The following is a 13,882-nucleotide window of genomic DNA, read 5'->3' as shown; positions in this document are numbered from 1 at the left end:
CTATTTACGGGTCCCACACTAAGTAAGTACTAAAAGCCATGGAGCTGTGAAATGTTAATTCAGGGAGCTGATAAACCCACCACTGGCTCAATGGGGCTTCACCTCTAGTCTTCCTTCTGCCTCCTTCCCAAATCCCTTCTCCATGAACTCCACCCTGTGGCACCATGCAGTGTGGGCAAGTCAAGAGTAAAATCTTGAACCCATCAGCTGGAGGGACATGACATAATGCTGAAGATTTTATCTGCTGTGTCCTCAGGCAGGTTTTTAGAAGGGAAATGGCCAGCTAAACCTTGTACCAGAAGTTAGCCTGCTCTCCAAACCAACAACTTCTCCTTTTGCAATTGATGCACATCCTGCCAGATGTCCCCAGGGCAGCCTGGGGAGGCTGGGACATCGCTCCCTCAAGGACTGTCTTCAAGAAGAACTCACTGGGATTCAAATGCTTCTTTGTTTATGAAATAAAGTCCACCAGACCTATCGCCAATTGTTTATGCTAAAGAGCACACTCTCATTAATGTTAATGGTGCTTTAGAGCATAAATCCTTGCTAATTGATATAGGAATGCATCCCAGAAGAGTTTACTTTACTGCTGATTTAGCTGATAGATATAAATGTGTGAGAGAGAAATATTAGCATTCATGTAAAACAATTAGGTTATAAACAGGGGCGAACGATTCAGAAAATGACTGCAACTTTCCACGTCCCTTTAATGGACAAAAAATAGTCTGCTAATGAGAAAAATCGGGGAATATGAATAGAAACTTATCACTGCTATTAATTAGTATCTGTAATATGTCAGCAGGGCTGAGTCCCTGAGTTCAGTGCAGAGGTGAGATGGACAGGAGCACCCTGCTGCCCCATGCTGTTCTTCCCATGGCTTTTCTGGGAGTAGTATGTTAGGGTTACTCATCTAGCAAGGCTGGCCACCCCATGTCTATACCGTTGGCTCAAGATGTGTAAATAGAGAATGATACAAGCAGCAGGTAGATTTCCACAATTTAATATTCTTTTTTTTTTTTTTTTTTCTTTTTTTTCCAGATAATATAATGGCATATGAAAAGTGAGGCAGTAATGCAGTTCAAAAGAAAAAAAAGAAAGCAACCCCCACCGCTCTCCTGGATCTTTCTGCCAAAGGCTGACATTATTGTAAGTTTGCTAAATACAAGCAGTCCAGGCATTTCCACAAAAATCTGACTGTGCAAAAAGTACAATTCTGTGGCAAATGTACAGCCATAAAGGAATATTTTTTTTCAGTGTACCCAATGATTTTCGCTGTTAGGCTCCCACTTAATTCATGGGTTTTGATGTGGAAATGTTTTCCTAAAAGAAGGCTCAGATACAGGATACAGTAAGTCACTTGTCTTCTGCAAAAAGATGCTTTGACCTCGAGTGCTGAATCTCTGATTGAGTATACCGAGTTTCGTTTTTACTCTAAACCTATCCAGAATCAAGAGGAAAAAAAGTCACATACCAAAAAGAAGTATATTACTGTTTGTGGAAGAAATATAGCAATATTTCATTACATTTTCTGATTCACATATTTTAGCTATTTTATACCAGTTTAGTGCAAAAGCAAGCACGTTTGGAAAAGGATAGAAAATTCTGCATTTTAGTGTCTTTTGCTGAAAGTCACTGAAAGGTAAGACTTTTTCTCCCCGCACACTAATTTTCAAGGTCTGAGTTATTAATGAAATATATCAAGCAGATTATACAACATTTGCCTGGGTATGGTTAAAGACCACATACCCAGTAAGATTTCATATAACAAAAACGTGCCCAACCCTATAAACATTTTTTTTTTTTCCATTTAATGCTCATAAAATTTTACAGACAACAGAATCCTTTCTTAAGCTTTATTTAAGAAATCGAATACTATTATAGTTCAATATATATAAGACACATCCAGTATTGTGTTCCTGATAGCAAGTGCATAGATTTTAAGATATCATTTTTATATTTTAAATTTTTTTTTTTTATTTGTTACTCAGTAGCATGTTTCATGATCACACGAAGGGATATTCCCAGTGATTTTGCTAAGAGCATGAGAGAAAAAACAGAACACAGCAAAGTAGTGAAACTACAACAGAGATGAGGAACAGAAACAATCAGGCAAACTCTCAGTACAGTCGATTCCTGATAAGTGAATAATCTGATTGCTTGGTCACAATGCTTTATTCACTTATCAGGAATGATTCACACTACATTTTGTTAAACTGTTTTCCTCAGCCTAATACCTAAGAGTCACACTGGGCAAAGGCACACACACTCTGGCAGGCTATTCTTTAATCAGCAAGTCTTGTGACAGTTTGGTAATTTCCCATGGTGATACACATATAGCTAACAAAGAGACATTTTGCTAACGCTGCAAGGTGCCTTACATAATTGAAATTAAAAGCATGCATTTAAGCAGGACAAACTGTTCAGCTGCATTGCTTTAAGGAACTCATTTTTCCCCATTGTTGAAATTACAAAAAAAAGGAAAAAAAAAAAGAAAAAAAAAAAAAAAGAAAAACCTGTCTCTTCCAGCCCTGAGTATTTAAAAGAAACTCAACTATGGCAAAAGTTCTTTTTTTTGGTTATGTTTTTTGGGAGAAGAGCCCCTCACAAATCTCTAATTTCTTTCCTAAAATCATCAAGTTTGGGGAAAAAAAAAAAACAAACCAACATCCACAACAACAGCAACAAAAAAATCCCAGAGACCAACTCTGATTTATCATTCATGCAAGTCCAGACTTAACTTAAACCACTGGCATCAACATAACCAGAACCAGGATCACGAAATCTAGAGGTGTAAAAGACCCAGGACACAGCTTGACCATCAGGTTCTGCTCCCCTGTACTCTACAGGCCTCTGTGGTTTTGGATTAAACCTAGGGCTGCAGGGAAGGCGTTTACTTGACCCCTGAGAACAGGACCTACAGGACAACACTGGAGCTTGTCTGGGATGCCCTAAGGGACATGGCTTGGTGATGGGACTCGGTAGGTCAAGCTGATGGTTGGGCTTGATGATCTCGGAGGTCTTTTCCAACCTAGAAGGTTCTATGCCAGACTCATCACCTCTATGACTTCTGTGGAAAAGTTTTTTTTAAAAAAAACAACTGCCAACCTTAAAAAAAAATAAAAAATAGTTCTAGCAATATCAACCAGGCCAACTCACGAGCCACCCAAAAATTCCAAAACTCTTCCAAACACAGCAGTCAAGGTCATGGCTGCAAACCGCAGAGCACCCAGCGCCATGCCCCGTGCCTGGAGCTGTGTGTGTGTGAGCCAGAGCCAGCGTGCCAGAGGGACCAGGGGACAGGAGACACGAGGAAGGAGTGTCCATTGGGTCTCATAAGAGCACTTTTAAGTGGTCTTCGATTCCTGAGCATCACAGAAAATGGGACAAAGGAAAGGGACGTGGGCATATGGCTTGAATTCCAGAGAGCACTTGCCAGTGCTTCTCTCTCCTCCTTGGGTTTGGTTTTTGTTATGTTGTTTTTTTTTTATTTTTATTTTTTTCCCCTCTCCAAATTATAAAGTTTGTGATCAGACAGAGGAGAGAAGAGAGACTTCGTAAACCAGAACAACAGAGAATTTTTCGTGTCTTTTATTTCATCATGACGGACGTGGGGAAGAGCAGAGAGATTCTCATGAGGAAAAAATTATAAGAAATGAAAAAGTAAAATAAAAAAGCTGAAAGCCAACTTTACAAAAAAAAAAAAAAAAAAAAAAAGAAAAAAGAAGTGCTATGGTATTTCTTTTGTTCCTTTTTTGAGATTTGTGTAATACTATTAGCCAGTGCTGAGAATGAGCTGCTCTGTAAGCCCACAACAAAAACATCACCCGTTTGAACAACAGGAGATTTTTTTTTCCCAGAGTTTTGTTTTGTTTTGCTTATTTTTCTCCCACTGGCTTTAACAGAGTCTCTCTGTGCTCACTTGGATTTTATTTTTTAAATTATGATATGTGTAACTGCACGTAACAAGCTTGTTCACCTGGTAGGCTTCTGCAGGCTCTCACAGCCCTAGTTAAGATGTGATTAGTTGCTAAGGAGTTTGACTAACACCATATGCCATCAGATTACTGTGCAGTTCGGAAGAAATCCCAAGGCTATATTCTCCTTTTCTTGAATGTTTCATACGCTTCTGCGAAGCGGCGGCACAGTATTTTTTTTGAACGACTAGGAAGAATTGATCTCCATAGTCCGCATTCTGCAGACTGACTGGCACGTTGGCAAAAAAGCTTTTCACATGGCTTCTGATTTCTCTGTGTGTTTGTGTGCATAAGCTTTTACAGTTAGAAGGCTCACAAAAGCTATCTTCCGTACGACTTTGCAGGAAACTCATTTAAGATGCTTCCTGCTCAGATTATCCAAGTGATAAGGCATGACTAGGGGGAGGGAGAGAGAGAAGAAAATCAAAGAAACCGTAACATGGCTAAAATGTACAAATCCTCTTTTGCCCCCCAATCAGATATTCACTTAGGTGGAATCGACTGTATCTTTTGTACACAACCAACAAATAGAGGAAAAAAAAAATAAAAAAAAAAACAGGAACGTGAAACAGTGAGGTGTGTAGATGTATTACCAACACATAATGACCACCAACAATACGAGACACAAAGTAGAGAGACAAGTATTAGGAAAATGGTTTAATATTGGAGACAGAAGCAAAAAACTGCATCACACAATAACATACGTTACAAAAATAAGTCTGACTGTTTCAACTACACGGTTATGTTCACAATGAGGACAGAAGAATCAGAAAAAACTCTGATCTAAACAGCAAAAAAGCAAACCCCTAACGCTTTAACTAATACATTTATCCACGCAAAGTGACCGAGTACTCCTAATTCTAATTACCTTATTGTGTAACTGCACGATACAGAATAAAAAGTGAAACTTACCGCTTTTGTTAAGACAAAATTCTAAACACTAGATATAAGCAAAGGGAAAAAAAGAAACCAAGCCAAAGTTTTTAATTCTCTAAACAAAACCAACTCTCTTTCTACCGTCCAGAAATCAAACTTGAAAATCAGTCATGATCGAGGGGGCCCACGAGAGTAAGCCACAAAAATTTCCATTTGTTTTTTAATCTCCAGTATAAAAAGTTCCACTGGTACAAAATGCGTTAAGTACAATCAGGTCGTAGAAATAGGAAAGCTTGCTTTTTTTTTCTTTTTCTTTTTTTTTTTTTTTTTGGCTCAAATTCCATCAAACAACAAAATTCAAATGCATCAATAAAACAGAAACAATACTCAAATGGTCTTACAGTTTCCACTAGATTGCATTAACTTTGGCTTTTCTCAGACAATACTTAAAAACTAGTTTGTAATTCTAAACAAAATGATAGTATTATTAATCTACAAACAACAATTCTCACAGCACAAAAAAAACACAAATACATAGTTTTTTTCTTTTTTTTTTCTTTTTTTTTTTCTTCTTTTTTTCTTTTTGTATGACATTATCCAAAAAAGTAATGAAACTACAGGATATTTTTTCCTTTTGTTAATTAGCACTTAAGATAATAAAAACAGAAACAGTAAAATGATTCCAGAGTAGCACAAGCCAAGGAACTGTAACCCCTATGGTGAAAGAAAGATGAACTTGTTACTCCTTTGAGGACTGCCATTTCATTGCAATTAGCTAATTTGTTTGAAAAAAAGCAACTAGTCTAGTCTTCTGATTAGAATTTTGTAAAGCAATTTCCCTTGTTTTTCTTCCTCTCCTATTAGGCCCTTGCACCCTTGCAGCTTTTTCCATTCAATATTTTCAAAGAGAACTGGTAGATAATTTGTCTCCAAGGAGGTGTATGTTTGGGCTTTCATTTTTGTACCTGATTTTTGAAAAAAATAAAATGAAAATAAATATTTCAATATGGACCCATCTCACTTGTCTGGAAATACTGAACTGTCCTTCCTCTCCCACTGCTAAGCCAATATCTCACGTAGCATAATTTGGGGCACCTGCCTGGGTCTGCAGCCAATGCCGAGTTACACTGCCCGAGGACCAGAGACGCCACCGCTGTCAGCGGACCAGTAAACCTGCAGGACACATTGGGGCATCTAACAAAGCTTTGGAAATTTATATGATGGGTACAACGAGGAAAAATTAGTGAAACAGTCTAAACAATCCAAATGATGATCTCATATTATATATATATGTACATATATATAATATAACGTACGTGAGATGATACTTTGAATATGCAAAATTGCTGCAAGTAGTACAAAATAGCCCTCAAAGGGTGTAGGAAGGCCCCAGCAGTAGTAAAAACATGTGAGAAAAGTATAGATCATTTATTTATAAGTGCATGTGCTATAAGAAGGAAACTTTTTTGCATCACTAGAGGCTAGTCCTTTCCATCCCAGGGCTCTACATAAAGAAGCGTTTAAGTTGGGGATGAGAGACAAGAGTGCACCAGCTGATATTGTTCATATAGGGCTTTGTTTTTAAATTGAGATGGCATTGAATATAATCAGATAGAGCTAGGAAGAAGGCATGGCACTTTATCATCAGTAGCAGGTGCTGCTGTTCACACGCATTGGATTGGCAACAAATTCGCTACACCGGTAGCAAAGAACCGAATTTGGTTGTTGGTCACTACTTGTGCGGTAGAAATGCAATCTTATTAGACTTACAAGGCCGTGAAAGGGCAACCAGCATCTCTTTTCTGGTTCCTTACACACAGCTTCCTCCAGCAAACACCCACATCAGTCACAACTGTATTCCCACGGACTACTGGACGAGTAAAGTTACTCCTCTCTACGCGAGTGTCTGCAGGAGCAAGCCGATAGATCGCCGTTACAGGTAATGGCAGATAACATCAAACATTACAGTGTATGTAAACTTTATCCATAAAAAGTAGTTTAACTGCAGTGCACGCTGAATTTTCACCCAGGAAGATCTAGTGCATCTGATTTAAGCAAAAGTTCATTTATTTAAATTACAAAAATATTATTATTATTTTTTTCTCCTCAAGGTTTTCAAATGGTGGATTTACCACTCCTTTCTGGGAGCGGTTCACACAATAGATAATTAAAGAATTGTTTTATTTTTCTTTTATTTTATTAATACTGAATAGCATATTCCAGCAGCATATTAAAAGCTCTTTAAGAAAAGACAAAATCCCCAAAATCTAAAAAGGAAAACCACAAGTTAATTATCGTTTTAAATAATTTTAGTTATAGATACAGAAGAAATTTAGACAGCAGTAAAATAATTTTGTCCTTCAGATCTGCCCTGTGCATTGTTCTGATTTCAACCATGTATTAAATAAACCACAAAAAACTAAGTATATATATATTTATATATATATATATATATATAAAAATAAACAGCAAAATGGTGAATGTATAAAAGGTATTAACACTCAAGACAGCTCTGGGTGGAAAGGGTTAAAAGTTCAAAACTTTCTCACCTTAGAGGTTTCCATACAATATGAAGAAAATACATTGTGAGGTTTGCTTTCACAGCATTGATGTGTGCAGAGTGGTTAAAAAAGTGAAACATGGGCACTTATACAATGTTTTACAAAAAACATCAAAGAGAAATAACAAACAATAACAATTTCAGGCAACAAGACCACAGGATAGCAAGTTAACAAACTTTTTAACCTCTTTTTTCTTTAAATATTAGGGATTTATACAAAACACATAATAAAATACCCATGTTATCAAATTACTTCACACAAGAAACACACTGAAGCTCTAGGAAGAAAGTACCTTTGGAATTTGGCACTATAGTTTCACTGATTTTTTTTTTTCTTTAAAAGAAAAACCGATCACATTTTGCTGAACACAAACACATCTAAATTGTTCACAATAAAAAAATGACATCAATGCGTCACAAGCCAACACAAACTTATTCTGGAATATTTTTTAATTTTTTTTTTTCACATGAAATTCTTTTTTTTTTTTTAAGCAAACAACTTTTTTTTTGGTTTTTTTTTTTTTTTTTTTTTGAATCTCGTTTTTGTTCTCCTTCTTCAAGTAAACCAATTTTAAACTCGTCTTTTATAAACATAGAACACTTAAGACCATAAGACTCATGATGAAACCACAACTTAATTCACAGAAGCACCAACGTAACACATTTTACAGTAACCTTTCTTCTGTACATTGAAACAGTATAAAATATAGGTAATTTCATGTGCATTAAACCATGGATTGTCTAACTGTGAGTCAGTTCAGCAAAAGGTGACACAAGTAGGTAGCATTTGCCCTAAAACAGGGTAAATATTTTCTTATACTAATCTACAAAAAGTGGTTCTATATATATACTTTAATGAGAAAGTGAGCCACCTAAAATGGCCTTATCAAAAAACTTTACACTGCCTGAAAAATGTAAAAACTATTACAGACCTCTAGAGACTTAAAATCAGACAGTTTTATTTCTCAAACTGTTTTGGAAGTAGTCTGTTAGAAACCAACATTCTGTGCCTCTGGACACATATTGCTATTGTCACCAGTGACCAGGCAGAATGCCAATCCCTGTATAATACTTTCAAGTCTGTTTTTTTATTTTATTTTATTTTTTTACGAAATGAAAAAGAAAAAAAAAAAAAACAACCAAAACCAAAAGAAAACGAAACCCAAAGGAAAAAAGAAAAACAAAGAAAACAAACAAAAAAAAAAAAAAAAAAAAAAGGAAAGAAAGAAAAAACATTTTGCCACAGGTTGTCTTTAAATCCTATCATTAATTTATCTAATAATAAATTTCAGTCTTGCGTGAATGCAGCAATGTTTTTTCACATTGACTTCCCAGAATTCATAGCTAGATGAGGTCACATGCAAATTTCAAAGGTCAAACTAGATCAAAGGTCAGTAGGAGAACCAAATATGATGTGAGGTCAGAAAGACATCAGAAACAATGACGGGACGATGAAACTTTTTTTTTTTTTGAGACGCCACAGGGACATGCTAGGCAAACGATGGGCTAACGGGCATGGAGATGTCTAGGGAAAAAACAAGGAAGAGGAAAAAAGTTACACAGAATCTATGCAGCACAAACAAAATCACTTTTATGGGTGCAGGAGAAAACTAATGCAAATCTTTTATCAGTAGAGTCTATGAGCTGTTCACACAATTTGCATTAACTTACAATACTTGTCAACAACAGCACAATGGAACCCCAAAAGAATCCATCTGAGAGGAGCCAGAGAGAATGGATTCGTCTTTGGGGAGAAAGGAGAGGAAAGAACCAGTTTCTACAAACGTAACATAAAGGTACGGGGAGGGAAAAAAAGGGCCAGACGACTGAACTTTAAACTAGGTAATGGAAACTACGAACAAAATAACCAGACAAATACAAACAAGAGGATAAAAGCATGAACTGTAAGGGGTGTAGGGTTCAACAATGAAAAAGCGCCCATTCTTGGCACAATTACTCTAGAGACTACTTCAAAGGATCTAGCTAGCATAGAGAGCTGCTCTTTAGGTATCCAATAAGTTAACAATAGGCAATAAATAACTTCCATTATTTCTGAGGCAGTAAAAATTTTGTATAAAAATAGAAATGCTTTTTACAAATAAAATTTACAGGCCTGTGGCTTTCTTTTTTTATTATTATTAAATTTATCTCTCAAGAAACATCAAGTATTGTCACTCATTTTATTTTATTTTTTTTTTATTTTAAACCCTGTAGCTTTAGAAACAGATCTCTAAATCTTTTTTACATTAATCCTTTCCAAAAAAAACCAAGAACTTAAAAAAAAAGTGAAATATAAAGACGACCAGTGTAAAATCAGACTAATATATAACAATACATTGTTTTGAACTGAGAAAAAAAAAATCAAATCTTCTCAGAAAACAAGTTGATGTAGTGGAAAGACTTGCTTAAAATTTTTTGTTGCAAAATAAGTGCTTCAACTGGCATGAGGCCATTTTCTTTAACCTATAAACTGCTGGTGCCACCCTGGTAAAATAGGATCCATCCATAGAAAACAACTTTTATTGTGTGCTAATGGCACCAGGGTTCACAGAGTTAAATTGCACATTTTTTGAGAGTGTGTGTGTGTGTTGCTTTGAATCTCAAGACGTTTATTTTTCAAAAAGGAGATAAATTATGCTGCAAAACAAAATACAGTAACACAACTCAGTAATTACTTGGCGAGGAAATGTGAGCCAAGTGTAATAAGGACAAGTGGGGAAATGGAAGTGGTAACTGTAAAAATAACTGTCTCTTGGTGAAGGTTGGCTATATGTTCTCTCTTAACCCCCCTGCAGAGGACAGGTTTGCTCATGGGACTTACCCTAAGAAAGCTAAAATAAGAGCAGTAAGCATCTGGGGTTAAGATCAGTAAGGTTTGCTGTCATTTTTGGAGCGTTTCAGCTGAACCTTCAAGCGTTTCATGCCAATCTGAAAGCCGTTCATAGCCTGGATAGCAGCTTGTGCAGAGACTGGATTGTCATAGCTAACAAAACCTATGAGACACAGAACGGAGGCGGGAGAGAAAGCAAACTGTAGGTTAGAACAAATTTCAGAAGGCTTTTGTTAGGATTTTATTATTGCTATTTGTTTGACACATTTATCTCTCTTTATTTAGATGATCACAGTTCATATCCCACTACCTTTCTCTTTTCCTTTTCCTTCTCCTTTACCTTTACAATATTTCTTTTCTACTTGGGATGTGGTTGTCCAGTTTTGGTGCAATGCAGTTTCCCAATCTGTTTTTTTTTTTATATACCTACCTTAGAGACTGTAGATATTTATCACCTGTAACACTTTTCACTGTAATATCTACATACATCCCGGTCTATTAGCCCAGTCTGCTGATGTGAAACTGAAACAGAATACCTGGTTACAGAAACAAAACTCAAACTTGGATGCTTGTGTGCATTTGCACTTCTGAAAGTAAGCTCATGAGCACTGGTCCTGGGTGGTATTAAACAACCATCTCCTTGGGCCCAGCCTGGGACAGTTGCAATATTAATATTTTGTATTTTTGCAGCTCTTTCCAGTTCAAGACCTCAAGGTACATTAAATGTTAATTAATTCAGCCTCTTGGTCCCAAAAGGGGCATGCAAGGATCGAAATTAAGCAACATCATAAAGACGATGGCAGGGCTTGATGAGAACTTCAGATCTTCTGCTCCTCAGTTGTTAGCACTAACTAGAGGGGATAATGCTTGCTCGGGTAATTCAGAATGGCTGGTCTGGCTCAGCTTTCTTTTCCCCGCGAGACTCAAAAAGCTCTGTTCATAATGGACTCAAATCTCCCTGATTCAGGAAGCCCAAAATTCATTTTCATATCTGGGCCTCCCACTTGTAATTGCAAGGCTCATCTAACTGCTGCTCTGTCTCTGCTATGGCTAATTACTACTGCATTCCTGCCTGCTACTATGCATCGGCTTTGCAATGCTCCCTCTTCTTTCCACTTGAATTTGCCTTAATACACATCCCTTCACTCTGTTAAAGATGCCTCCTATACACTTTGTTTTCAACACTTCTCAGCTGCTCTCTTCTATCAGCTTTCTTCATTTATGCTTAGTGTCTGCATCCTTTTCTGATTTAAGACATCTTTTTACCATCATTTTAACCTGCTCTTTCATGGCTCTTACTTAACTCACACTGCTGCCCTCTTTCTTCTTCAGTGTCAGAGTGATACACTTTCCTCATTGTAAAGAGAAGAACCCCACTTAACAAGTGACGTGGTCCCTGTCTGCCCTCCTAGACCTTCCCTCTAGTTCACCTTAAATCACCTTCACCAAACTATTTACTTATGATTCTTCTCTGACAATTCAGGTTCACATCTGCTCATTCCACTCAAAAAACACTTCTCACTTAAATCTTTGTAAACCTTCTCCTGGCCAAAGCCAGTACAATTGCTTCATGTGGTTGATTAGTCATCAACTTCTTAAGAGATAATAAATGCTCCTTGATACCTTCCTTAGTTCTCAGTAACTTGTCACTTCCTCGCTTTCTTCCCTTGATCATTTCCTCTTAATATTATTGCCATATCCTGAACAGCTTAATCACTTTCTTCTTTTCTTCATTTCTTTTCCCGGCCTTCTTCTAGGAGATCTTATCTATCCACATGACTCTAATCACTGTCTTAGCACTGCACTCTTTTGTCTAATTCCATCAGCTTACAGACCTCAGTCTCAAGCACTGGAATTTCCTTAGGAACAGAAGACATAGCTATCATGAACTGAAAGGCAGCTGTAGCACCTTTCAGGCAGACATTCCATAACCAAGGTGTAGCTACTCTTACCTTCCTTGACACTTCAGCAGTTTCCTCTACAGCCTTCCTGACCTTCATGTTGTTCTCTTAAGAGCAATGAGAATGGTCTTTGGCTACAAAATTCTCATTATCTTAGTTCCTTTTTATCCTACCTAGTCTTAGTGACCTCAAGGTTAAGCAACTGATCTAAACATCTATCTGTGGCACCTATGAATGGTGAATAAAGAAAAGTGAGTACACCCAGAGGTAGCTTTTCTGCCCACTGTTTATGTCACAAAATGAGACGCACCTCTTTTGACAGAAGAACAATAATCTCAGGCTATCCTTACCTTCCAGAGGGATGTAATAAGGCACTTCATTCAATGTCTCTTTAATAGTTTCCTTGACACAGCCACAAATTCAAATATACATCCTCTGTGCTGCACCAGTGGAATCAGCCTTTATCATTCAATTGTTATTCTGATTCACAATTTGTCTCTATACATAGAATGCTATATCTACATTAGCCTGTTACACTTTCATCTTGTCCCTTATCATCAACCTTCACTTCTAAAGCTCGTGGAGGAGTCTGGCATTCTCTCCCTTTATTTATCTGTTTCTGATTGCAACCATTCATGTTTTTTTTTTTTTTGGTCTGAAACTTAAATTGCAGGTTACATGGGGATTATATTCCTTATCAATTTTCAAAGCACATGTCATGATGATCCTGATTTTTGTTTTAAATCTCTTGGTACCTTTGTAACCAGGATAAATATTTTTAATCATTTGAGTAGTGATTTTGCTGTGTGGCAGACTGAATTTACACATGGATGTCACTGGATTCCTTCTCCCCTGCCTTTTACATTTTCTCATTTCTGTTATTGTAAGATTTATGAAAAATGAGAAGCCTGGAGAGTGAAACCTTTTGTCTGCATAATCAACTAGAGCTCATGAGAGCTCACAGAAGAGTACTTTCAGGGGTAGAGGGACTGTCCTGTCATCCTCATCACTATTTAATCTCTTGAGCATCCATTTGAGCTGGACAAGAAAGCAAACAATACCAAAGCTTATTTTCTGCAAAGAAAAGTAATTTTTCATTTTGTGAGGCAGTGTTACATAAAAGCTTATTATTCTGTATTACTACTGCGAGATTCACTTGGAATGTACCTTCTCTTTCCAATTCTACCAATGGACAGCCTTGGACAATGTTTTCACCATTCTAGTGCTCACTCTGTCCTCATCTGTAATTTGACTTCCAAAAAGTCCCCAGCCATACCAGCCAAACAAAAAAGAGTAAAGCCCAAACTGCACTACGAGCAATGGCCATTACGAGTCAGAAACGAGTAATTCAGATGCACCATTGTGCCAGTTTTTGGTGAGGGTACAAAGAGAGAGAAAAAAAAAGCTTTTGAAATACAAATATGGGGCTGAAACGACAAAGAGATGAGGTGATTCTTGCTTAGTAAAACTGGGCCAATGCATACAGTATGCTAAACTCACAGGATTAATTCTGGCCTGTGATTAGGAGCATCACACAGGTAGTCAACTACTGAATCTGAACATCTCAACTTCCTCTGCCAGCACAGTACTTTTTGCTTTTAAAGCAGAACTCTCTCACTGGTGGCAGAATATCTGGGGAAGGAAGAATGAGGAATTGCAATGTTAGTGAAACTTGACTAATGCCTAAAAGACAGAGGACTGCTCCATCCATTGGGTGTTGACCCCTTTGTTTTCCCTCAAA

The 13,882-nt window shown here is 37.1% G+C and overlaps 1 protein-coding gene across 15 annotated transcripts in view; it reads right to left on the bottom strand.

The window, feature by feature from the left end:
- Positions 1-984: 984 nt before the first annotated feature.
- Positions 985-13,882, bottom strand: part of CELF2 (CUGBP Elav-like family member 2) — a 373,475-nt gene continuing 360,577 nt past the window's right edge. For all 15 annotated transcript variants that reach the window (XM_090134536.1, XM_090134525.1, XM_090134518.1 and 12 more), the window contains 2 exons: positions 10,232-10,403; positions 985-8,935 (listed from right to left, as the gene is read on the bottom strand). In XM_090134536.1, coding sequence (XP_089990662.1) covers positions 10,276-10,403 — 128 coding nt within the window. In that variant the 3' untranslated portion in view covers positions 985-8,935; positions 10,232-10,275. The remainder of the gene's footprint in view (positions 8,936-10,231; positions 10,404-13,882) is intronic.

The sequence above is a fragment of the Phasianus colchicus genome, chromosome 1, assembly GCF_987193195.1.
Source record: "Phasianus colchicus chromosome 1, bPhaCol1.hap1.1, whole genome shotgun sequence".
NCBI classification, from domain to species: domain Eukaryota; kingdom Metazoa; phylum Chordata; class Aves; order Galliformes; family Phasianidae; genus Phasianus; species Phasianus colchicus.
This window is presented reverse-complemented; position numbering and strand designations above follow the sequence as displayed.